General features: G+C 35.6%; 1 protein-coding gene and 1 pseudogene across 2 annotated transcripts; one reads left to right on the top strand and one right to left on the bottom strand.

Annotated features, from left to right (window-relative positions):
* Window positions 1-9980: 9980 nt before the first annotated feature.
* LOC149545648 (disease resistance protein Roq1-like) lies at window positions 9981-20067 on the top strand (annotated as a pseudogene). The gene is made up of 5 exons (XR_016353608.1): window positions 9981-10777; window positions 12160-12967; window positions 17818-18093; window positions 18185-18511; window positions 18596-20067. The product of XR_016353608.1 is annotated as a disease resistance protein Roq1-like (transcript).
* Window positions 20068-22078: 2011 nt separating this feature from the next.
* LOC149545649 (disease resistance protein Roq1-like) lies at window positions 22079-25605 on the bottom strand. The gene is made up of 4 exons (XM_089790759.1): window positions 24973-25605; window positions 23841-24897; window positions 23402-23722; window positions 22079-23306 (listed from the first exon to the last, which is right to left on the bottom strand). Exons 1-4 carry the CDS (start codon window positions 25488-25490, stop codon window positions 22266-22268), a joined length of 2937 nt encoding a protein of 978 aa, XP_089646885.1. The 5' UTR covers window positions 25491-25605; the 3' UTR covers window positions 22079-22265.
* Between the last annotated feature and the right edge of the window lie 430 nt (window positions 25606-26035).

The following is a 26035-nucleotide window of genomic DNA, read 5'->3' on the forward strand; positions in this document are numbered from 1 at the left end:
TAACTCTTCTCATTTTATTCTAAAATCTCCTCTATCTTACTTGACATTAATTATATGCTTAATCACTCAACATTGACTAAATTGGTGGGTAACTCTTATGTGTATGTTTGACATTGGCTATCACTTAGTATGAACTGATTATGTATACTTCACAATTAGACTTTCTTGGCTTATATAGTGGCTTGGTCATAGTATTGACTGACCAACATTTCCTAGAAAATGATTAGGTTTTTTTCTCTAGTAGACAATACTATTATTTCATTTAGGGTCAATAGTTGGATGATTTATTGAGTCATAACTAGATATTCTTTTATAGGTGTTTATCATTGTGCTTTATCGAAAAGAAAGAGATACAAATATACCCATATATTGACTATCTAGATAATACTATCTTTGATTAACAAGAAAAAATATAAAGGGAATAGTTCAATATCCTTCTAGATTTATCTTATATCATGGGTGTGTGTGCTTGCAAGATGCATGACAATGCTTATCAAATTCACCCTATATCATCCTTGCCCCAAAATTTTATTAGAAAACTCCACAAATAGAAAACAAAAAAGAAACAAGATTATGAAACATTATTGCATTTCTCACAACTCAATGGTATTCTTGATGAGTAGAGGAACATAATCATGAAAGATATAGCAAGAACAGAATGGCCTAAAGGAATTTTTCAATGGCTCTATTGATTGACATGTCTCATGAGTCCATTATTAATTTTTGAAGGTCATTATTTTATTGGTTTGATGTTTGAGTATCACATTTTTTTCTTTTCATGATGTAGAGATATTTTATTGCCAAATTTTATACTAGGGGGCCGATTTCATCCATGTTTTCCTATCATATGTACTAGGTTAGCCCCATTTTGGCTGATTGTTGATATATAAAAAATTCAAGAAAATCTCTCTTCAAAAAAGGAAAAGGAATTAGTAAACCATGTCCAAAAAATTAACACTTTATATATACCTCTAGAGGAGAGAGTCATCTTCAAGAATATGTAATTTATTTTTAAAAAAATGTAGATATGATAGGAAAAGTTTGGTGGGAATTAAAAATTGTCAATTTTTGATAAGTTTAACTTTGAATGCTTATAATGGAAAAATGTACACCAAAAATCTTTTTTTACCACTAGCTATACATGTCAACTACAACATATTGTAAAATTGGAGAAGAAACTAATCATTTGCATATTTTTTTGGGTGAAAACAAAACTCTATATTTTCAATATTTAAAAAAATAAATTTAAAATATGGAATTTAAAAAATAAAATATGCAATTTTTTTAACTCAATTTAAAAAGAAAATTAAAAACATACAACTTCATCCAATTTTACACATCTCATCTCTTTAAAGCATCATCAAATTCTAAACACAAATGCCACTTTTATGTCATTAAAGTTGAATAGTTTAAATTCTTAGCACCTTTCTATATTTAGATTTTCTCCATCTCCTAATAATTTTTATAGGTCTTTGTTGTCATGCAGATTGTGGGTGTAATGTGTGGCATCGTGTAGGATAATTCACCTCCATTTACATGACTTCTACAATTTGCATTCAAACTATTACACGGAGGGCAACATATGATAAAAGTTAACAACCACATTCTAACAATGAGATATAGTTCTAGTTAAAAAAATATTTTATTTTTTTAGAAAAATTAAATCATCCATCACCCCACTACCTCGGGACTCAGGTCCCTCTAGATCTCAAAGAGATTAGAGGGAGTGGCCTCAAAAGCTACTTAAGTTTCTAGTTTTGTTTATGTTGATGGCTTCTAGCATTGTATTTGGTGTGATCATACGCTCCCACTTGAATACATGTTTGGATATAAGGAGTTTGTATTACCCTTATTTTATTTCTAGGAATTCTAGTTCTTGTAATAATTACAATCCAAATGATAAAGAAGATGAAGAAGCATCCATGATGTAAAAAACCTAGTTATTTGATGTAGATATGACTTATTGAGCTACTTTGAAGGGATCCAAATGGTTCCAATGAAGAAGAAGTAATCGTTTAAATATGTGTCAGGAAATCACCACAAATTCTATGTGAACCTCTACCTATTTGACAACATCTCAATTCACAAGAAACCACTTGAAAGTGCCAAATATACAAAGAAACAATTTTAATGTAGAGAGATGTCTACTCATCCTAAAAACAAACTAAGATCCAAGAAATTTCATGTATGTAGAGGCATAAAGGGCTAAAAATAAATTTTAATAAATTTTAAATGATTTTATTGTTTGAATTTTTTTACTAATGTTTTCCAATCTTAAACGGGTGCACTTGCATTAAACGATGCAACACATTTTTTTAATTTAGCTTTATCATCTTGCATTTTTTATGATAGTAGTTCAAGTTTTTAAAGATTTTCCTTTATATATTAGGGGCGTAAAACTAAATTAGGAATCTTGTAACTCCTCTACCTCCATATTCTATTGGATACTTAGCAAAGAGGATTATACTTTTACTATGGATAGTAAAGGTTTTCTAATGCTTCTATGAATCCTACTTTTCCAAAAGGGTTGAACATCATAGTGTTGTAACTATTTCCACCATAAGGACTTTTGAATCCCTAAAAAACCTACATAAGAAGTGCTAATGTAAGCAAGAGTCCCAAATAAAAAATGTATCAATTACTCCATGTATTAATGGTGTCTTGTTGTTCTAGATCTATTTGTAAAGAAAAATGGAAAACTAAAAATAAGGCAGTTGAAAATTATTGCTTTGGGACTCCAATAGAAGGCTCTCTAAATCTTCCATTACCACTGATACAATGGCATTATCATTCTCTATTTCATTGGGTTATTGAAATGTCCCTTTACTGATTTTATATGATATTTCAAGCCTCTAATCAGATCTTTAAAATCAAACAACCAATATTTCAAAGATCCACTAATTTCTCAATAAACCCCAAATCGGGTATGCCAGAAATAGTGCCAAAAGCTTCACAGCTTCACCTATTATTAATAAATTTGAAAGTGGACATTTTAAAAAAAAATTGAGCAGCATAAAAGCCTATAAAATGAAATTTTTAGATTTGTATAACATGCACACAATAGCTCCCAAACGGAGGAAATAAACAATGCTCATCGGGCTCCCAAAAATAGCACAAAATAGCTCAGAATCACCACAAAAACTTAGTAATCTATCACAGAAGTATAATCATATCCAAATACATATATTCAGCTCTATTTTAACATTTAAAAGTCTGATATACAGCAGCAACCGAAATTGATATGAAATACTCAACCGGAAACACCAAACTCTTACAAAAAATACACCCAAAAACTCACAAATCTGCACTGTTCAGCACAAAGGAAAACTCTGCATGAGCATGCACATGGAATGGCTTCAAACTCCCATCCTTAGCCTTCCTGGAAATCTGCAAACTCTCATTCTTGGGTCTCCTTCTTCACAAGTTTGGCAGCCTCTGAAGAACAACAAAGCAATGCGCAAAAATCAAGTTCTAAAATGAGCCCAAAATGCTTCCAAACCCCTTAAAAGAGGGCATAACCATAACTAACCTCCAAGAGGGGTTAATAAAACATATTTTAATAATAATTTTCATTTATTAGTCCATTAGCTTCCAAAGATTATCCCCTTTTTCAAAAACTTCACCTTTTTGGGCTTGCCTGCCTTAGGAAAGATTATTATTTTTAATTATTTGAAAAGGGGACATGACAAGTCCTCCCCTTCCAAATATTGCTTGTCCTCAAGAAATGGATGAACAATAGACCAATCAATCCACCTGGATCCCAAATGTAGTCATGAACTATACTATTGTCAATTAATATAGGCTCCTGCAATATCCTCCGCAATATAACCAAGAGGAATCCATAATCAAACTGATAATTACTGCTCAACCAAACTCCAAAGTCACAACTTCCACACTCAGAAACCCACGAGACACAAACTCTTAGAACATCAAAAATCAAGTAAAGTGGACAAATCAAATTGCCAACATAGTAAATACCATCAACGCATCCCACTGGCCTATATGGAATGTACAATCCAACTCTACAACAATGGTGAATGCTCCCGAATGAAACTGTACCAAGTATGGAGAATCCACACCCTATACAACTCTTGCAGTCAACACAACTCTACAGATCATTGGCCACTGTCTCATAACCATAACTCCCATGCACCCCTAATGGTGAAAAGCCATCACAAGATAAACAACAAGAAATGGAACCCAAACCAAATTTGCCTGCCATCAACTCCTCAACACAAGGATCAAATGCTAATTGATGTACATACCTTACAATACAATGTTGATAAAAAAAACCAACCTCAGTCAACAGCTCACCATGAACAAGTGATACAACCCACTGTGACTGATCACCAGCTAAGTTAGGAGATGTCATAGCCAAAGGAGTAGAATCAATAACAACACTCGCTGAAGCATCACTCCAAAACTCCTGCTCTAAGTCATGTATTATCAAGCTATCAACTGCAGAACCTATCGCCATGTCGTGCCCATCACAACTCTCATCCTGAGGCGTCAAACTATCCCATAACTGATGATAAGCACTAGGAACCAAAGTACATCTTTGTATCATCATCTCACCAACATGGTCATCAAAGGTAAATTGATGAGCATACCTCACAATGTAATGTCGATAGAATGTGCCAATCTTAGTTAGTGGCTCAAACTGCAATCCAGATGTAACTAACTGCAATCGATCACTAATCAAGTTGGAATTGACTACTACCTCTAAAGACATTGCCAAGGGAGTAGTATTACTAGCAGGAACCATGACAATTGTTGGCTCACCAACATCACACATGGTCTTTGATACAACATCTCTAGTCTTCGTGCCATTAGTACTAGAGGTCACCACCATGTCAGGCATACCACAACAATCTGCTGCAGCACCCAACTCAACTGATCCTGACTCTAGTGGGGATGAACTTGATATGCCAATGTTAGTATCAAGGATGGATGCATCCCCATCTCCACTATCTTTGACAATCTTGACCATGGACATCCTCAGATCACCAGACACCACAGCTTGTGACTGTACAGAATCTGGTAAAGACTGTAGTTGCTCTAGCTCCATGGTCACCTTAGCCAAATGAAACTGTGACTCCTTGAAAGCCAACTGTGTACTCTCAAGAATCTCAAAAGTCACCTCGAGTTGCTGAGTAAGCTCACTCACCTCATCTTCCTTGGCCAATAATGCGTCATATGCTGTACTCCCCCACTCTGTAAGATAATCTCTGTCGGCTACCAACTGCATATAATTCTATCTCAAAATCTGAATAGCCTCCCATAAAGAGTAGATCTCTATCAAGGAAAGATAACTGCCTTCCTACTCATCACTAGTAGGAGAACCCCATCCATAAACTGCTAACAACTGACGAGCAGCATCGAAATACTAGGAAGTGATAGCAATGTCTTAGTCACTAACTCTCAACTGATTAGGCACATGATGGCACTGGCTTGACTATCTCCTACAAACCTCCTCTGATGCACTGTCTAAAGGAGTATCCTCAAAGTTAGTAGTCTCTAGAGTATTACCATCCATATCCTATGAATCAAATCTAAAGCTCATATCAACATACGAAGTATCAAAAAAATTAGCACTACTGTCCAACTCCTCTGTACCCAAGGAAACTAAGTCTTCAAAACTGCCCACTACATCCTCCTAGATGTCATCCATGCCAATATGATCCTAGGACTCATCTGTACACACTGCCAAATATGAGATATCATCAACACATTCCAGCAAGTATGGTCGACTGGATATATGAACAAAGCCCAAAACTGGTGTATAAAAACTAATACCAACATCGGATAAGCTCCTGGCACAAGAAAAGACAACACCGTGCAATCTGCTAATCAAATCCATGATAGCACCCAAACAATCGCTGCTATCAAAAAGTGTTAAAAATTTCCAGTCAACTGAATCCCAAATGCCAATATAAAAATCTCGAGTCCATATCTGTAAACTATAATCAGCTGGTAACTCAAGAAAAATCTTCACCTGAGTAATATGACCAATACGAACTAATTTCACATACCTGTCTGACATTATCCCTATATCCTAGATGTGAATGCAAGATGAACTTGCAACATTATCAATGTCCACATATGATCTAGCATTCGTAGAAAGCTGAGTATTAGGAGTGCAAGATGAAACTAAACTCAATTCCATGCCATTCTTATCCCCATGTCTCTCCCAGTCTTGTAATGCCAATGGAGTATTCACCAAAGAAGCTCGAGAGTCCTCAAGCTCGTGAGAAAGCCTGTCAACTTCCTCCTCCTTCCTCCTCAAGGCATCTAAATAGTCTCCGACAAGGCTAAGAAGATGGTCACGATCTGATAGAAGATGTAAATAACTCAACTTCATCATTCCCATTCCTTCCCTAATCACTTGTAAGTCAACACAAGGAGACTTTTCCTGAACTCCCTTATGTCTACCCTGTAACTGAATCATCTGAATATGATCCTCTATCATATCCCACATCCTGTCATGATGAGATAATGAATTCACAATACTATCTTTGTTCACCTTTAGCTGGACAAATCATGTGAAGTACTACCTGCCTCAACCTCATGTGATGAAGCATCTAACTGTGCCTGGTACTCTTTCTCAGCAAAGTCATGAATGCTCAATGTCTGCTCATCTCTACCAGTTATCTCACCATCATGCACAACAACATCCTCATAATCATCATCTAAACCCACTACCTCTTGTGGCAGAGTAGAATCTGAGACCTTTGCCTGGCTATAAGCTAGTTTCTCAAACTCCTCATGCAAGTTCTTGGTAATTGTGTCATCTGCCCTGTGAGAAAATCTGCCAAATAGAAATCTAGTCAACTTATCCACCTTAGCTGGGTCAGACAACATGTCATTCATCATACGGTGGTGCTCAACCAACTGTTTAGACATGTCATGGCTTATTTTCATAATTTTATCTCGAATGTCTAAATAACCATCCTTTCTACTGTTTTGACTCTGGATATCAATTGTCCAAGATCGTGTCCTCTGAGACTCTGTACTATACTTGTCTATTCTGGATAAAGTAGAGTGTAACCCCAATAGGATATAACTTCTTCAAACACCAAGAACTAACATGCAAATGATTAGAAGTAGCATGCAACCATAGATTTTGACATGCAACTGATTAAAAGCAACATGCAACCACCAAATTCACCAAGAACTAACATGCAAATGATTAGAAGTAGCATGCAACTATAAATTTTGACATGCAACTGATTAGAAGCAACATGCAATCATAAATTATGACATGCAAGATCTGGGTAGTTATCAAAACTGACATGCAAGATCTGGGTAGTTGTCAAAACTGACATGCAAGATCTGGATAGTTGTCAAAACTGACATGCAAACTTCTACAAACCCTCAGGCTGGCAAGATCATGGCTCTGATACCACTGAAATGTCCCTTTACTGATTTTATATGATATTTCAAGCCTCTCATCAGATCTTTAAAATCAAACAACCAATATTTCAAAGATCCACCAATTTCTCAATAAACCCCAAATCGGGTATGCCAGAAATAGTGCCAAAAGCTTCACAACTTCACCTATTATTAATAAATTTGAAAGTGGACCTTTTTACAAAAAAATGAGCAGCATAAAAGCCTATAAAATGAAATTTTCAGATCTGTATAACATGCATACAATAGCTCCCAAACGGAGGACAAAAACAATGCTCATCAGGCTCTCAAAAATAGCACAAAATAGCTCGGAATCACCACAAAAACTTAGTAATCTATCACAGAAGTATAATCATATTCAAATACATATATTCAAATCTATTTTAACATTTAAAAGTTTGATATATAGCAGCAACCCAAACTGATATGAAATACTCAACCGGAAACACCAAACTCTTACAAAAAATACACCCAAAAACTCACAGATCTGCACTGTTCAGCACAAAGGAAAACTCTGCATGAACATGCACATGGAATGGCTTCAAACTCCCATCCTTAGCCTTCTTGTAAACCTACAAACTCTCATTCTTGGGTCTCCTTCTTCACAGGTTTGGCAGCCTCTGAAGAACAACAAAGCAATGCGCAAAAATCAAGTTCTGGAATGAGCCCAAAATGCCTCCAAACCCCTTAAAAGAGGGCATAACCATAACTCACCTCCAAGAGGGGTTAATAAAACATATTTTAATAATAATTTTCATTTATTAGTCCAATAGCTTCCAAAGATTATCTCCGTTTTCCAAAACTTCACCTTTTTGGGCTTGCCTGCCATAGCAAAGATTATTATTTTTAATTATTTGAAAAGGGGACATGACAGTTATAATTTGTCGACCTTTCCATTCATTGAGGTAGGGTCTATGAATATTATAACCAAAGTGGGTTCAATCTGAAACTGACTTCTTCCATCAAATTTTTTAGCTTCATGCCTACTGGAGCATGTGGATAATCATGGTGGCATAATACTCAATTTTTTTAAACATGTTTTGTATGTGATTTACTTTAGATATTTTAATTCATTGACTACCTTTTATTCCAAAAAATCTACAAGCTCATTGCCAACATTTATCCAAGTTTTAAAGGGCACAGTCAAGTACTTTGTTTTTGTTTTTGGTTTAAGTCTATAGTTATTATGGGGGCTTGTCACAACTCTTTCATTTTTAGCATTGACCATTGTTGTCTGCTCAATCACTTGTGGACCTTTGTCTTTGACAGAGGGAGATCTGGCTTGTCTAGATCTTTCTTTACTAGGCACTAGTAATGTTCTGCTCTTGGTGTCTAGTGTTTGTTTGCACTTTGGGTCAACACCCGTTAATTGCTACTTTTTTAAATAAAAATATTTATCCCACTTGCTTGGATATGGAAAATTTAAAATATATTTTAAATTCTTTACTAGCTTTTATTCCCAAAAAATTGTACACCATTTCCCACATTCTTCCTTCTTGTGCAGATATGGAACTTTAAAATATAGCATAGACACCTTTAAAAAGCACAAACAAGGTGTGCAAATTTTTTCAATAAAATGCCTCAATGAAATGTGGTCCTGATAGTGTTGAAGATGTTTGCATAGGTAAATGAATTTCACATTCGTTGCCACAACCATTTCTACTTGGGTGTAAATGGGAGTCATCAAACAAGGTATGTGTAAAATTAATGTAGTGAAAGGGCTTTAGAGACTTTCAAGCAATTGCAATTAAAAATAGGTCTTCTACTATATACTATTTAAATTCTACTTTATATTTGTTTTAAGAATTGCAATTGTTGAACTCTACTTTGTGTTCTTGTAAAGTGATCTTATTAATCTTCTCTTGGTTTGAAATTTTGGTCTAACATCTTGGTGCCTTGAGAAATCAAAGTGGCAGATGGCTAATGGTTGTCAATTTTTGTATGGAAATCGTAACTGTAATTTTACCCTTGATTAGGTAAGTACTAATGGTGATCAAGAGTAGTGGATATGGTAGAGGCTAAAAGTATGGCAATAGCAATCATGAAGATGTAGGATATTGTGTAGGAGGTTATGACAGCAAAAATAATGGGGACTATCATAAACATGAAAATGTGATATGAAAGGAAGCTTTAGGATGATTCTATGTATTTTCACTAATAAATTTGATTTTTCTTTTAAAAAATTTCTAACATCCAATAATAAGATAGATAATCTTTCTTTTCTATAAAAAAAATATAAAAATATGAACTATAATTTAGATTTAAAATTATATGTTTGATATTTTTTTCAATACTATTAATTATTGTTGGCACTTTTTTCTGGATTAGATTGTGTTGAATTTTTTATCATCAACGTTTCAAATCACACTATGTGATTCATCGTCTGGATGAGAGAACAAGAATTGCAAAACAAAGTAACCATCAAACAATTATTGATTAGATTAACTGCCCGTAACGATTAAACAATGCAATAATTATAATTACTTGGCGTAGACAAGAACTAATAATAATATTAATTTGGAGACAACGCAATAAACTTGTGTTTGACTTCAAAACTCGGCGAAAGCGACCAAATCATGCTTCTCACCTGCCCTCCACCCTAAAAAATATCTTCCGTGTCCAAGTTCGCTACTTCCTTTCTTCTTTGCTCGTATGAAATTTAATTTCATCTTCTCAGAATATTTCTGTACCAAGCCGGCTATCTGTCTTCCTTACTGTTCCAGTCATATTTAATTTAATGTCAACTCTAATCTAGGAAGTTCTCAAGACACGAAGCTGCCTTTGTAGTTAAGAATTCTTGTATATCTCAATTTGCATCTATGGGTGTCCCTTCTACCAGTGACGGGCAGCCCAAATATGGGTTACGAAATGCTTTTGATCGGCTCAGAATCCCCTCGCCTCCTGGAACGAATCACATGCCCTACGATGTATTTATAAGTCATTCTAGTCAAGATGTCGAACAGACGCTGGCGGATAATATCTGCAATTACCTAGATGGCTTGGGTCTGCAAGTGTTTTTGGACAACCATAGGCTCAACTTATGGGATTTGACGCCTAGAGAGTTAGAGGAAGCCATGGCTAGTGCTTCAATCCATATAGCCATTTTCTCTCACTGTTATGCGCAATCTCCTCGGTGTTTGGCAGAACTGACATTTATGATCAAAACCCATACCACAATTATCCCCATCTTCTATCATATTGAGCCTTTTGATTTAAGATGGGTTGTTGTAGGGAAAGGAATATATGCACAAGTCTTCTCCGGCCACGAAAAGGCAGATGCTTACAGCACAGAAAACCTTCAGCAGTGGACAGGGGCACTCCAAAAAGTTTCGTATTCTACTGATGGCATTATTATTAGAAATTTCGAGTACGTACCTTACTCCTCCCCTTCCCCTCCAAGTTTAATAGTGACGCCTCTTTAGAGCGGTTTTGATTGTAAAATACTTGCCATTTTTCACTTGCTGTGTATCCTTTCAATTTTAGGCTTAGAGTATTAACTGTCAAGTACTCTAAATATGCGTAAAACAGACTTTTATTCCTTAACTGTCACATGTTTTCTAATATTAAGAATCCGCAAAAAAATCTCGTTAGAAAGCAATTGAGTGTGTTAGGTTTTCTAGTCATCGTTGTGTGGATTCAATAGGGCAAGTTTATGTCGGATCTTTCAGCAAATAAGGCGTGATGACCTTATTTGTGGCCTCTATAAATTGATTTGGAGTTTGAATGTTTGGTGGGCTCAAATTTGTTTTCAAAATAATTCATGACAAAAAATTCGAAAACCAAATTCCTAATTCTATTCTTCCAAATCTAAATTGTTATAACATGTAAATAACTTGGGAGAATCAACATTTACTGGACATCTGGGAAAAGGTTCTCTGAAAGCGTTATTTCTGACATGGTTAACAAATGTTGAATTTTTGCACGGAATTTGACCTGCTGGTATGCAGAACTTTACAAACAGATAAATACCATTTTCTATTTTGCTAAAGCCATCGTCTTAGCTTGTTCTTTCCAGAGGCCCATGGCTTATTTGTTCCTTCTTGCTCTAATATCGATTTGACTAGTGAATTTTCAGGCGCAGAATTAATGTCTCTTGTTCTTTTAATTTCGATTGACTACCTTCTTGAAACTTTAACTAATTCACCAGGTTATGTCATTTTTGTAGAACTCAAAAGCAAAAATTGCAGCTCAACCAAAACATCGTGGCCATTTTGACATTGACCTTTCTAAGTATCTTACAAATAATGGATATCCAAATCGATCAGAACGAATCATCCTAGAGAATGCAGTATACAAATCCCTGCAACACTTTTTCTTGTTGTCAGACCTCTAATAACAAGATCAATTATTGTCTATTCGTTGTCCAACGCCCTTCAAGGCTCCTCAACGACTTTGTCGAAGCGTTAAACAATGGACATCATTGCTTGAATTCGGTGGCATGGGAAATTTGTGGCTTTTAGTGGGAGGTTGGAGTTCTTTCTTTTATTTCTATTCATTGGCAAGGCATAACTTTCCGTGCTAGGAAGCCTGGGAAAATTTTAGCATTCAATAGCAAGAGAGATTATTACTGTTTCTGAGTCTCTTTAAATGCAATTGAAACCATGCAATTGTACGAATAGCTGTCGATAAAATAATTTTTAAAAGAAAAGGAAGAAATAGGTGTCAGTAAAATAACTTTTAAACTGTAGCATAGCATGTGTTTCATCTCATTTTATTCCTACTCACTTCGAGTTCGGTTCACGTTTCCAGAGACGAGAAGAGGGTAACGAAGAATCTGGTGAAACGTGTAGTGAAAGAGACAAACAAGGTGCCGACAGAGGTTTCCAACCATTTGGTAGGTGTATATGAAGCCGTGAGTTACTTTGACGAGATTGCAGAGGAGTGTACTGGCAAAATACAGATTGTGGGAATTAGCGGAATGGGTGGCTCTGGCAAAACCACTCTTGCAAAGGAAATATATAAGAAGAGATCATCAATCTTTTCTAGGTCAAGTTTTCTGTGCAATATTCGAGATGCCATAGAGAAAGGACTACTGGTTGAAAAACAGAAAAAGCTCCTGGATGACCTCGATGTCAAAAGTGTATCCTTTGACGAAGTAGAAGCAGGCAAAGGTATTCTTAACAGCCATTTGAGATTTGTTTCCGTGCTTGTCATTTTAGACGATGTGGATGATACAGACCAGTTGGATGCTCTTTTGCCAGCAGAGAAGAGTCTTGGCGAGGGGAGTTTGGTTGTTGTCACCACGCGAAAGTTAGACGTTCTTAAAGAAAGAGGCATATCTAACATTTATCACATGAAGCCACTCAAAGCCACTTATGCCAAACAACTCTTCTGCTGGCATGCATTTTTACAACCCTTTCCACTTGATGAATTTGAGGATCTCGTTGAGAAGTTCTTAAGAGTTTGCAACGGTCTCCCTTTATCGCTCAAGGTCCTCGGAGGAAAGGTCTATGGCGAGTCTCGCAGGGATCATTGGCAATATACATTAAAACAGTTATCCAAAGTATCAGAAAGGGGCATCAGAGGACAGCTGGAAGTCTGTCTTGATGCGTTAGATAAAGATGATGAATTAAAAACAGCAGCACAAAGAATAAAAAAAACAGAGCTTAAAAACAGAGCAGCAAAACTCAAACATATCAAAGAGCTATAAAGTTTCTTCATGTTATTACAGCTGAGAGGAATGCTCTATTTATAGAGCTCATACATATTTCTAGAGGGTTCTTGAGAAGCTTCAAGAAAGGAAGCACTCTAGAGATTTCTACATAATTTTAAATTCAAATTTTGCACAAAGAGAGAGGCTCCAAGAATCAAGTAGAAAGTTCTGGACTGTGCATTAAATGCCCAGCTACTATAATAAACATTATTTTTAACACCCCCCCCATAATGTTTATTTGGAGAGAGTAGGAACATCTTTGAGCTGCAATAGATCTCTAAATTTCGTAGATTTTACGATAGACAATGCTTTTGTAAATATATCAGCAAGTTGATCTTCTGTTCCGCAAAATTGAAGCTCCACCTCTTGTCTTTCAATTAGATCTCGAACAAAATGATGATGCACTTCTATATGCTTGGACCTTGCATGATATACCGGATTTTTTGCTAGCTTGATAGTACTTTGATTATCACAAAATATTGTTGTTGGAGAGTCTTGTGGATGATGCAATTCTTCAAGTAACCTCCTAAGCCATAATGCTTCTTGAGACGCCTTTGATAAACCAATATATTCAGCTTCTGTAGATGAGAGTGACACTATTGATTGCTTCTTGCTACTCCATGAAATCGGTCCCGATCCAAGATGGAAGATATATCCTGAAGTTGACTTTCTATCATCAATGTCACCTGCATAATCAGAATCTGTATATCCAACTAAAGTAGGTTCTCCTCCATATTTGTATTCAATGCCAAGCTGGTAAGTACCCTTAATATATCTTAATATTCTTTTAGCCGCTTTCCAGTGTTCAATGTGTGGATCTGCCATGTATCTCGATACAATACCAACTGCATATGCAATATCTGGTCTAGTTATAGTAAGATACAAAAGATTTCCAACAAGCTGCCTATATAATTTTCCATCCACTTTCTTTTGAGTAGAGTTAGCACCTAACTTTACTCCTATTTCACATGGTGTATTACATGGTTTACAATCACTCATATTGAATTTTTTAAGTACATCAAGAGCATATTTAGTTTGAGAGAGCATGATTCTTCCTTCTTCTTGCCATACTTGCATACCCAAAAAATAGTGCATTAGTCCTAAATCAGTTATTTCGAAAGCTTGTTTGAGTTGATTTTTAGTTATCTCAATATCATGTGCGTGATTTCCTGTAATAATCAAGTCATCCACATACAATACAATGATAACAACCTTATTATCACAATATTTTACATACACATCTGGATCAGCATTACTTCTTTTAAATCCAACTTCTAGGAAGTACTTATTAATTTTTGAGTACCATTCCCTTGGTGCTTGTTTGAGACCATAGAGTGATTTTCTTAATCTACACACCAAATTCTCTTCTCCATACTTAATAAATCCTGGTGGTTGTTGCATATAAATTTCTTCTTTTAAGTCACCATGCAAAAATGCACTTTTTACATCCATTTGAAAATTTTTCCAACCAAACTTTGCAGCTAAAGAAACTATTGTACGAATGGAAGTCATCTTAGCTACTGGAGCAAAGGTTTCAGTATAGTCTATACCTTCTTCTTGTGAGAAACCTTTAGCCACTAACCTTGCTTTGTATTTTTCAATAGCTCCATCTGATGTGAATTTGGTTCTATAGGTCCACTTGCAACCAACCACATTTTTTCCTTCTGGAAGTGTTGTTAGTTCCCATGTTCCATTCTTCATCAAAGAATTGTATTCTTCTTGCATAGCTGCTTCCCATTCTTCTTTTCCTTTTGCTTCTTCATATGTGTTTGGAGTGTCAACCTGCATCACCTTAGTCATAAGAGCATAGTTAGCAAATATATATCTAGGACCTTCTTGATAAATTTCTTTGATGCTTCTAAATTTCTTTGGATTTTCATTATCACTTTCTTGAGTCTCATCCCATGTAGTGGTTTGCACACCTTGACTTTGACTATTGGTAGAAGTAGAATTTTCTTCATCAATCAAAATTGGAAAGAAAGATAATGTTGGAGAATTATCATTCTTAACATCTTCATCAAACCATACATTTCTTTTAATATAGATTTCATTAGTTCTAGGATTGTATGACCTATATCCTTTCGATTCCTCACTATATCCAACCATTGTGCACTTCTTGCTTTTCCTTTCAAGTTTGCTCCTCCTTTCATCAGGAATGTGAGCATATGCTTTACAACCAAAAATTCTAAAATGAGATACTGTAGGCTTTCTTCCACTCCATGCCTCTTCTGGTGTTATGTTCAAAACTGCCTTAGTAGGTGTTCTATTGAAGATATATACGGCAGTATGAACTGCTTCAACCCAAAATTTAGCTTCTAGATTTCTAGAATGAAGCATGCACCTAGCCATTTCTATTATAGTTCTATTTTTCCTTTCAGCAACACCATTTTGTTGGGGTGAATAAGAGACAGTTGATTCCTTTTTAATGCCATGTTCTTTACAAAAATCTAAAAGAGCTTTATTCATGTATTCAGTCCCTCTATCAGTTCTTAGTATCTTTAAGTACTTTCCACTTTGTTTTTCAGTCAAAGCTTTAAACTCTTTAAACTTTTGAAACACTTCATCTTTCTTTTGTAGAAAATACACCCAAATTCTTCTACTATAATCATCTATAAAAGTGAGGGCATACCTTGATCCTCCAATTGAGGATGTTTTGAAAGGACCCATTACATCACTATGGACTAAATGTAGAGGAGTTTTTGCTCTCCATGATTTACCTTGAGGGAAACTTTCCACATGTTGTTTTCCCATTGCACATCCTTCACACACCTTAGGGCTTAATGATATCTTTGGCAGCCCATGCACCATTTGTAATTTCTCCATAAGCTTGAGACTTTGAAAATTGATGTGCCCCAAACGCTCATGCCATAACCTGCTCATATCATCATATTGAGCAATAGCACACATATGTTTATCTCCACATTTAGAAGTAAATTCTTGAAATTTATATAATCCATTCTCCATTTTACCAATTGCAATGACTCTATAATTATCATTGACATCCTTGATTAAGCACTTATCATTGTAGAATTCTATTTTATGTCCTTGACTTGCAATTTGAGATACTGAAAGCAGATTTGTTTTTAATTCAGGGACTAATTTCACATTTTTGAACAAACCATTATCAATTTTGACATTACCAGTCCCTTTAACTTCTAAAGCACTATTATCCCCCAAATATATTTTCTCTATATTATTTTCACTTATTGATTCAAATTGATTCTCATTATGAGACATGTGTTGTGTAGCACCAGAATCAATAACTCAATCTTCTTTGAAAGTATTATTTTCTTTAAGTGCAACACAAAATGCATTTCTTTTAGAATCTCCTAATTTTGGATAATTATTTACTTTCTTTTCTACATCTCTTTTCTTCTTGAAACATTCATTTGCCTTATGACCCATTTTACCACAATAATGACATTTCCATTTACTTCTATTATGATCTATATATGAAATACTCTTATTTTCATTCTTCCAATTTCTTTCTTTAGATTCATTTTCTTGTGACTTCTTATAATATTGTTTTCCTTTCATTACAAATGCTTGAGATTCACCATCAAATGATTCTTTTTCTTTAACTTGTCTTTTCTCTTCTTGAACCAACTTAGCACACAATTCTTCTGATTTAATACTTTTTAATTTATCTGCAGTATCTAAACCCCTTATAAATGATTGATAAGATCTTGGAAGACTTTGTAATATAATTTGCACAAAATCTTTATCATCTATATCTTTTCCAAGAGAAGCAAGCTCATTTTTCTTTTCCTTTAACTTACTTAAATGTGGGACTATCTCTTGTGAGCTTGATAATTTCAAATTGTATAATTCAGTTGTGAGAGATAAGATCCATATATCACCTGAATTTTGATATAAATCTTTCAAAATCTCTCAAACTTTGACTCCACTTCTCTCATTACGAACTTCTGGAAAAACTTCTTCTGAAAGTGTAAGCTTGATTAGTGCTGCTGCCCTCTTGTCCCTTTTATCCCAATTATCTTGATCATTTCCTGGATTCGTAGGCCTTTGTTCACTACCAGTCACAATATCATAACAATTTTGAAGGGTTAGAGTGATTTCAACATGAGATACCCAATCATAATAATTTTTTCCATTTAATTGAACTGTAGGCAAAGTCACACCAAGTGATTCCATTGTTAAATTCTCTCCCTTTTTTTTTTTTTGGATGAGAATGAAAGATATTTAAGAACTTGAACACCCAAGCTTGAAACTGAAAAAATCTCACCAATTTGTTGAAGAAAAAAAACTTTTCTTTTGCTGCAATATCCTTCCTTTGATGTAGTTTTTTGTCCCAAACCAAACTGCTGTTCACTCCTTAGTTACAGCCTGCAAATGTAAAGATTCACACAAGAAAAACACATATATTCATTCCAAAAAGCATCATATATTCACAGCCCAAAGAACTGAAAATGCTCTGATACCATGATGAATTAAAAACAGCAGCACAAAGAATAAAAAAAACAGAGCTTAAAAACAGAGCAGCAAAACTCAAACATATCAAATAGCTATAAAGTTTCTTCATGTTATTACAGCTGAGAGGAATGCTCTATTTATAGAGCTCATACATATTTCTAGAGGGTTCTTGAGAAGCTTCAAGAAAGGAAGCACTCTAGAGATTTCTACATAATTTTAAATTCAAATTTTGCACAAAGAGAGAGGCTCCAAGAAGCAAGTAGAAAGTTCTGGACTGTGCATTAAATGCCCAGCTACTATAATAAACATTATTTTTAACAAAAGAAGATAAGGAAACGTTCTTGGATATAGCTTGTTTCTTCAATGGAGAGGATGTAAGTTTGGCCATCGAAGTAGGGGAAGGATCAGGTTGGAATGCTCGGATCGGTTTGGACAGACTTCTGAACAAGTGCCTAGTGGAGGTAGACGATTATGATATCATACAAATGCATGATCATTTGAGGGATCTAGGAAGGCGCATTGCACATTGACAATCGCCCTATCGCCTTTGGTCTCCAAAACAGTTTCCTTCGATTTCCTCGATTCCTCCTCATGAGGTGAAGCCAAAGCTTTTGCTTATGACATTCAAACAGGTACTCTATTATTGTTGTTTTACGGTATTTCTAACTTTTTCTTTTGATTATTTAGGAACCCTTCCAAATTAGAGGAATGGCAAACACAGTTTCTAATGTTTGTCACCTCTGGAAAGAGAAGATCATAGAACACACAAGCTTGGGGAAGAAATCAGAATTAAGCTTTAGCCTCGCGCTTTCCTCGCTTGGATTAAAACTTTTGGTTTGTAGCGGAGAATTTCTAAATCAAGATGTTGGAGAGCTATCAAGAGAACTGCTCTGGCTTCGCTGGAATGATTCCAGTCATACAAATCTTCCTGAATGGCTTTCATTGAAAAATTTGAGAGTATTAGAGCTTAATGACGCTTTAAACTTACAAGAACTTTGGACGGATACTAAGCATGTAAGTAGCCTGTTTTACAGATATATTCAAATCTTTATTCCAATTATGTTTTCTGAGTTAACCAAAATCGAATCTTGCAAGCAGGCACCTTTGCATTTAAGAGAGCTGATTATTGCTGGCACCTGGAGCGCTAGTTTTGAAAGGCTCCCAAGTTCAATATCAAATCTGAATCATCTGAGAAAAATAGCACTGTTAGGTTGTGTTTGTAAAGAGTTCGGCATTAAAGAGCTGCCAGAAGAGTTTTGTCATCTCCAATCGCTGGAACACCTGGAGCTACGTCATTGCAAATTTCTGTCAACACTGCCTCCTCATTTTGGGAAACTAAGAAAACTGCGGCACCTGGATTTGTACTCTTGCCAGATGTTAAGGAGGTTGCCAGTTTCTTTCAAGCAGCTGGTAGACCTGGAATATCTTGATTTATCAGGTTGTAAGAAGCTTCCATCTTTGCCAGACATGCTTGGAAACATGAGAAAGCTGAAGAAGTTGTATTTCACAGGATGTTCTAAAGTTCAAGACTTGCCCTGGCAAATTGCAGAGCAGAAACATCTAAGGGAGCTCCACCTGAAAAAAACAATGCTAAAGGATGTACCAAATAACATTGACCAACTAAGCAAATTGGAAACGCTGATGATTGGAAGTCCGCATTTGACATGTTTTCCAGAGTCTTTTGGCTTTTTGTCAAGCTTGATAAATCTCAAAATTACAGGATGCATCAAACTGAAATCTCTCCCCGAGTCTATAGAGCATCTCAATCGTTTAGGATATTTATGCATTAAGTCATCTGCAGTGAGGTCTTTACCACGAGGATTTAGGCAATTGACTAATCTCCAAGTTTTGAAGATTTTTGATTGTCCAATCTCCCAGTTGGATGTCTGGTCAGCGTCATCTTCTTCGTTGCGGAAACTCAAGGTGATACATCTGAAAGCAACCGATGTGATGAGACTATTTATTACTCAAAGTTGTTGCCCGAACATTGAAACTCTGCAGCTTGAGCTAAATCGCCATTTAATCGAGATAGGTATCTCCTTAAAGTCAGTAAGGACGGTAAAGGTGTATGAATGTCCAATGCTGCGCATCATAAATGGCATTTCAGATGTAGCAAAGCTTGAAACTATGGAGATAATGGGATGCCCACAATTGGGTGCAGAAAATATCAGATCAGCTTCAATGTCGACGGTTTTGACTCACTCAACAGAGGAACAGCTCAAAAATCACGCAATAAGCTTAATTCCTAAACTAAAAGTGTTAAATAGTCAAAATTGAATTTTTTTTTCAAGCTTAATTCTTCCCTTAATGTGTGCCTCAACAGAGAGGTTCCATTAAGCCGTTCAATTACCTCTAAACTCTTTGAGCTGTGAACAATCAGACCGTTTTCTTAGGAAAAAGTCGGAGTTCTTGTTTTTCTGCGGTGATTTCCTTAAAACCGGAGAGATTTACGTGGGTCAATGTTGTTTAACCGTGTTTTATATCGCTGTAGTCTTTCGTTTGTGTATTATTGATTTTAAAAACTTTTGGTATAATTCCTTCTTGTTATATTTTATGTTAACTTAGATGCATGTATCTAGCCTTCTTTGGCTATGTTGTACTTGTCATCAGTTTATTTAACTCTCAATTGTCGTGTCGTTTTATAATTATTCATTTGTTGGTTGGCAATCCTTTATATTTTATCTTTCATTTTCATAAAGTTTTCATGATATTTCAAGCACATTTTATGGAACATTTTAAATTGCAGTATGGTCTTAGTGTTTTGGCAGTATTTCCGGTCTCTGGTAAAATTATTCTTGTATATTATGGTCTTTTTCATCAACAGTAATCTTGTAGGTACGACTGCATTGCATTGTTTATATTATTTTTATGATCTTACTATGTCTATTATCAAATTATATTGTTTGTTTATGGTAGTTGGTCATTAATATACTAACATGGTATTCATGGTTTCATCATACATTGACACTTTGTTCATATAATATTTTTTTTATATCATCTAAGAGTGGTTGATATATTTCCCAGTCTTATATAGTCATTGCCAACTATTGTGATTGATGCTTCAAGCTTGGAGGTCTCTTTTTATTAAAAATACCTTAGGATGACTTGCTTGATTATACATGACATATTCATCTTCGCTTGTTTCTCCCTCATCTTCTTCAAAGCTTATATGTTCATGTATGGTATAGATTTACTATTTATCTTGAAACTTGTACATGTCCTAATAGATCTAATTATTTTAAAATATTTTTCTTCTAGCTTGGTAATTCATTTTGTCCTCATTTAAATAGGTAATAAGTCCAATAGAGTTTCTATTGTAAACTCAATGGTTAATTTCAATTCATTAGATTCACCGTGGTTATCATTTGTATGTTAAATTTTTATTTCATTCTCATTCTAATGTTTTATCTCCTAGTTGATTTCTTTGTAGGTGGTTGTTTATATTGAATTCGTAGGTGAGATGAGATAAAAAAATAAATCTCCAAACAATTAATTATATTTATTATATATTACTAAGTTTGAGAGGGAAAAAATTATTTATTAAATTAAATATTCAATCAATCAATTATTGGTTGATAGCTATTTTTTTCAAAAGAAAATGATAAGTAAAAGTATGGGTTTTCTTTTCTATGTTTTATAGTGTAATGTTTCTTTTTTAATTACTAGAGATGAAATTAAATATCAATCTTTTGTCATCTAAATGTATTCATGAATTTTTCTATACTTTAAATAGTCATAATAAAATTTAATAATTTAAGTATTTACTTTAGTTTGTTTTGTATTTACTAAGACTATATACAAGAAAGTTGCAATTACATATTGGAGTTCTATGTGAAGGAGTATTTGTGTGTGAAGTAAAAATATTTTGTTCCATTAATTGCTAAGAAATCAATATGACAAATACATAAAAAGGACAACAATACATTTGCATAAGATATCATCCTCCCTTAATACATTGTTCTTCAAATTTTACTTGGCCAAGGGAACCACCTTGAAGGAATAAATTATTATATTTGATTCAAATTATTTCTTGTAAGAAGAAAATTCCAATATATGTAGAACAAGTAAGTCGATCGCATATCATAAACATAAAATTTCAATGATGTAAATCTTTGTCAAAATCGAAACTTAAATAACTTGATTACAATCTAAAGAATGATCAACTTCTATAATCTTTTTCTCTTTTTTAATAAATTATTATGTCAATCTTGAAGTTTGATTATCATAAGAATTTCCTTTATATATAATAGACATTATACCTTATAATATTAAACTCATCTTTTTCTTAAAATCTTTACTCTCACAAAATCCCAACACTAAGGTTAGAATCTGATCCTAACCTTTGATTTCTACATATCTAAATTAATTAAGAAGTCAACATCATCGCCATTCTGAATTCTGAATAAATCCTCATTTTATCTCAATAATTCAGACCAGCTTAATCTCATATCATTTCTCCCAAATTAATGTGGAGTCTAATTATTGCACTGATAAATTGTTGATATAATATGCTTCACCAGACATCTACGTTAACTTTAGGGCAGACTTTCTTCCCCAGACAAAGAAATATGCAATTCCATGTTGAAATCCAAAGAAGACATTAATAATAAGGACATTTAAGTTAAGAAGAATTAACCGACGGCTAGAAAACATAAACCTTGCTCTTCCAAAAGAAAACTGCTAGACCTACAAATTGTAGTTATTTCGAGTGGCAAATAATTGCTATTTCATGATGACATTTGCCGCTATCTGTTTGTAAGCAGTCAGTCTAATTTGCCGAATACGGAATGATTGAGAGAGCAGCAATACCCTTTATATTCTTGAGTTTTTCACATTCTGACAATTCTATGTTCTCAACTGTTCCTGGCGGCATTTCAATTTTCTCCAAATGCTCATTATTGCTAAGATGGAGTGTTTCAAGTCTAGGACAACAGTATCCAGAAATTGAAATTCTGCTCACGTGTGTCTCGTTTAAATTTATCACTGTGAGCTTCTCCAATGCAAAGGATGTTACTGACCCAAAATCCACTTCTGCAAGTGGGCAATCAGAAATCTTCAAGGTTCGAAGGTTAGCCAGCTGTGTAAATCCTTTGGGCAAAGACCTCACTTCCGTGGCCTCTAAACAAAGATCTTCTAAAAGTCGTAGATGCCCAAGTGTGTTGGGTAAAGATTCCAAAGCCATACAGTCAATAATTGAAAGGCTTTTCAAGCTGGATAAATTTCCAAGAGAATCTGGCAAACTATTCAATAACTGACTCCCTACTGTCAGCACTTCCAATTTACTCAGGCGCTCTATGTTACTCGGTAACTCCTCCAAACTAGTATCTTGAAGTCGGAGCTCTCTCAGACATGCCTGATCTGTGATATGATGAGGTAATTTCCTAATGGCTAGGCATCCTGAAAGGTACACATTCTCTAGCTGTGTGATGTTCTTAAGAATGTCTTCCTCTAAGACGAGCCTTTTGCAACCAGAGAAGTCGAGATACTTGAGGCGTCTCAATTGCTGAAAAGAAACTGGTAGCATCCTCAGCTCCGTGCAAGAGAACAAATCCAGATGTTCTAGTTTTCTCAAATCCCCAAAACGGGCGGGGAGTGACGACAGCAATTTACATTGTCGTAGCTCCAGGTGCTCAAGCGATTGGAGATTACAGAACTCATCGGGCAGTCTTGAAAACCGAAATTCTCTCCCATGGTAAGAAATCAGGGCTATCTTTGTCAAACGCTCCAGACTAGAAATTATGCTTGGAAAAGTGTGGAAAATGTTGCCTTCAGTAGCAGTAATAATCATCTCTCTCAACTCTTTCGGAGGCTGCGCCCAATTTTCAATTATATTTAGCTAGCAAGGTAATTAATACAGAAAATAAGGTTTTGGAAAAGAACTGTAGGGCAAGATATTCGACTTACTTGAGTGTTGTTTTCCCACAGTTGCTGTAAGCTAGAGGTACCATAAAGCTCTAGAACCCTTAAATTTGTCAATGAAAGCCAACCGGGAAGTTCGGTCTGATGGAAATCAAACCAACGAAGCCAGACTAGATGCTTTGGCTGTCCGGTAAAGTTTGCGGTAAAATAATTTCCAGCAACAACAAGAAGTTTCAGTAGAATCCAGAATCGAAGATTGATGCACTCTTCAAATAGAGGCGGATAACGATCGCGACATGTAGGGAACTCGTTATGAGCAGGGCAGGCAACGAATTCAGTTGTAGCAGCCATTATGCCCCTGATCTCCTAAGTACAGAAAGGGCAAAAAAAACAAGAGGAATTAAATTGGATCAAAGCAATCACTGATGGAAGCAAGTTTTTTGACTAGTAATTGTACAGAAAAATTTATGAACAAGCTTACTACCTCTGTGTAACTCATGATCCTGGTGATCTGTATGGTGGAGCATAGACGATGCGGCGAGCATTCAATTGCAATTTGTCTCCCCAAATCGCGAAGAATGGTATGCATTCTTATCCGATTCTTGTTGTCGATCTCAACGAGACATTTGCTGACAAGGTTTTCCAGATCACTCCACCCCGCCTCATCCCACACTGCAATGGCCAGACTTTTCTTTTCCCCAACGAAGAAACAAGCTACATCCAAAAATATATTTTTCTCCTCGTCATCTAGTGCATCATAACTAAGCCTCAGACTCTCTTTTATCTTTATGGGCAATGATCTAGAGACCTTCTCTAACACAGATTTCCACTGCTTCTCAGGCTTCCCGTAAAGCATTCCTGCCGTGACCTCAATAGACAAGGGCAATCCATCACAGAGATCTACAAACTGTTGAACGAGATCTTCATAGGCAGCCGGTGGAGAGGATCCTACGAAAGCATGCCAGCAAAAAAGCTCCTTGGCTTGACACGGATTCAGTGCTCTCATCGTGTATATAGAACACGATCTAAGCACACTCGAATCCCTTGTAGTGATGACGATCAAACTACCGGATCCAAGTGGTCTACCCATTTCTGGCAACAGAGCGTTCAACTGATTGAAATCGTCAACGTCATCCAGAACAATGAGCACCCGAAGAGATCTTAAACGGCCTGCCAAAATAGACTTGCCCTCGCTTGCATCCTTGAATGGTATGCTCATATGTACAACGTCCTCCAACAGTTGTTTTTGCAGTTCATGCAATGGATTCTCTCTTACTCTGAATACAAAGCTGCAGTTTTCAAAGGCAGAGTAGTTTTTGTTATATATCTCTTTCGCCAGTGTGGTTTTACCACAGCCGCCCATGCCGACAATTCCCACAATCTCTACGCTTCGATTATCTCCAAGACATCTGACTGATTCAAAGTCTCGTACGGCATCATCCAGTCCAACTGGATATGGAGCTACATCCAATGGTAGCTTCACATTCTTGATCTCCTGCACTACGCGATTCACAATTCTTTTCAAAAGAATCCCTTCGTCGCTGCCAATTGGGGACAAATATCAGTAGACGGCAACTGTTACAATAATGAAAAATAATGTTTAGACTTTGGATTACCTGTTATTCGTGTATTCATAGCCGGTAAAAGAGGAAACCATACGGAGAGCCTCTTTCCACTTTTGAAGCGTTTCTAACTTGTATCTACCGTTGGCTTCATAATTGGAAAAGGCGTCAGCATAGGATCCCCTGGTCGCTAACCATCTGAGATCAGCAGGCTCGACATGATAGAAAATAGGAATAATCGTGCTCCCAGTTTCTTGCATAAGCGACAGCTCTTCTAAACAATAGGGCGATCGCGCATAATTTATGGAAAATATGGCGATGTGAATTACAGCGCTACGAATTACATCTTCTATTGCTTTTGGAAAGAAATTGCCCAACTCGAGCTCTTCTCGGTCCAGAAAGACTCTGACTCCAAGGCGATCAAGGAAATGGTAGATGGAGCTTGCCAATGTCAATTTGACATCAGGTCCACGGTGATTAATGAAAACGTCGTAGGGACCCTTGTTCAGTGTAGTTGTTGATGAAGCAACTCCTGTGCCAATTTCATGGAAAATATTCTCTTGTCTTCCCATTGAAGAGGAAGCAGTTGCTATGGAGTCAAATGGAAAAGCAAAGAAATGGAGCTTGAATGATACTCAAGCAGGCGAAAGAGTCGAAAGTTATAACAGGTATTATAGTAATAATAACTGAGTGGAGACCGGATCAAACGAGTGGACTGGTCGATGCTGGTAACAATCAGAACGCCTTTCATTCAAAGTTTGTATCGATTTTAAAAATATAAATTTCCGCCTCCTTATATTTAATGTAATATTTTTAGAGATATTTTTATTGAGGCGCTTATTTTTCAATTTTTTCATGATGCCACTAGGTGTCACTACATAAAATGACAGGATTCCAAATTACAATAAAATTATATTGTATTAGGATTATGACTAAGGTTACAATTTTTACTAGGGATTAGAGTTTTTAGCTAGAGTTAACATCACGCTTAAGTTTAAGTTATGACGATGATTTATGTTATTATTAGTGTCAAAGGTTTAGAAATCGGATTAGGGTTATAGGTTAGGATTTAGACTTTAGATTATGGTTAGAGTTATATTTAGGATTAGAGCTTATA

Source organism: Cupressus sempervirens, chromosome 7 (genome assembly GCF_028749045.1).
Source record: "Cupressus sempervirens isolate cs-2001-9-10 chromosome 7, ASM2874904v1, whole genome shotgun sequence".
Lineage (NCBI taxonomy): Eukaryota > Viridiplantae > Streptophyta > Pinopsida > Cupressales > Cupressaceae > Cupressus > Cupressus sempervirens.